The sequence below is a fragment of the Geospiza fortis genome, unplaced genomic scaffold (genome assembly GCF_000277835.1).
Source record: "Geospiza fortis unplaced genomic scaffold, GeoFor_1.0 scaffold108, whole genome shotgun sequence".
Classification (NCBI taxonomy): Eukaryota; Metazoa; Chordata; class Aves; order Passeriformes; family Thraupidae; genus Geospiza; species Geospiza fortis.
The window spans coordinates 551703-552181 of record NW_005054439.1 but is presented as its reverse complement, the minus strand read 5'-3'; the positions used below and the strand labels follow the sequence as shown (position 1 = coordinate 552181).

At 61.4% G+C, this 479-nt stretch overlaps 1 protein-coding gene across 1 annotated transcript in view; it reads right to left on the bottom strand.

Moving 5' to 3' along the window:
* The window catches only part of ADCY1 (adenylate cyclase 1), a 177159-nt gene that overhangs the window by 148863 nt on the left and 27817 nt on the right, over positions 1-479 (bottom strand). The window contains exon 3 of the mRNA XM_031062174.1: positions 8-474. Within this exon, the coding sequence (XP_030918034.1) occupies positions 8-474 (467 nt within the window). The remainder of the gene's footprint in view (positions 1-7; positions 475-479) is intronic.

The following is a 479-nucleotide window of genomic DNA, read 5'->3' as shown; positions in this document are numbered from 1 at the left end:
CGATGGCCAGCAACGTCCGGACGGGAAGCAGTGAGTAGGAGACGAAGGTTACCAGCATGAGCTGCCACATGCCCTGCTCAGGGGCGCTGGGCGGCTCCATGCCGTAGGCGCCGAGAGAGAAGGGGCAGCAGAGGAAGGAGAAGGTGAAGCTGAAGAGCAAGGTGAGCTTGACGATCTGCTGCAGCTGGGTGACCTGCAGGTACTTGACATTAGTGACGATGAAAAGGGAGAGGAAGATGATGCAGTGCACCGGGTGCGAACCTTTAGAGATGGTCAGGCTGGGGCCGGAGAGCAGCTCCACCAGGGCTAGGCTGGCGGTGAGCACGATGAGGACGGCCAGCGCCTTGAGGGTGGACGTCTGCTCCAGCTTCAGGTTGTAGCTCTGGAAGAGAGCCTCCAGCTCCTTGCAGTCAAACTCGTCCTCGCAGGCGATGGCATCCAGCAGCAACAAGGGAGGGGGGTCCCCTAACCCGGCTCCC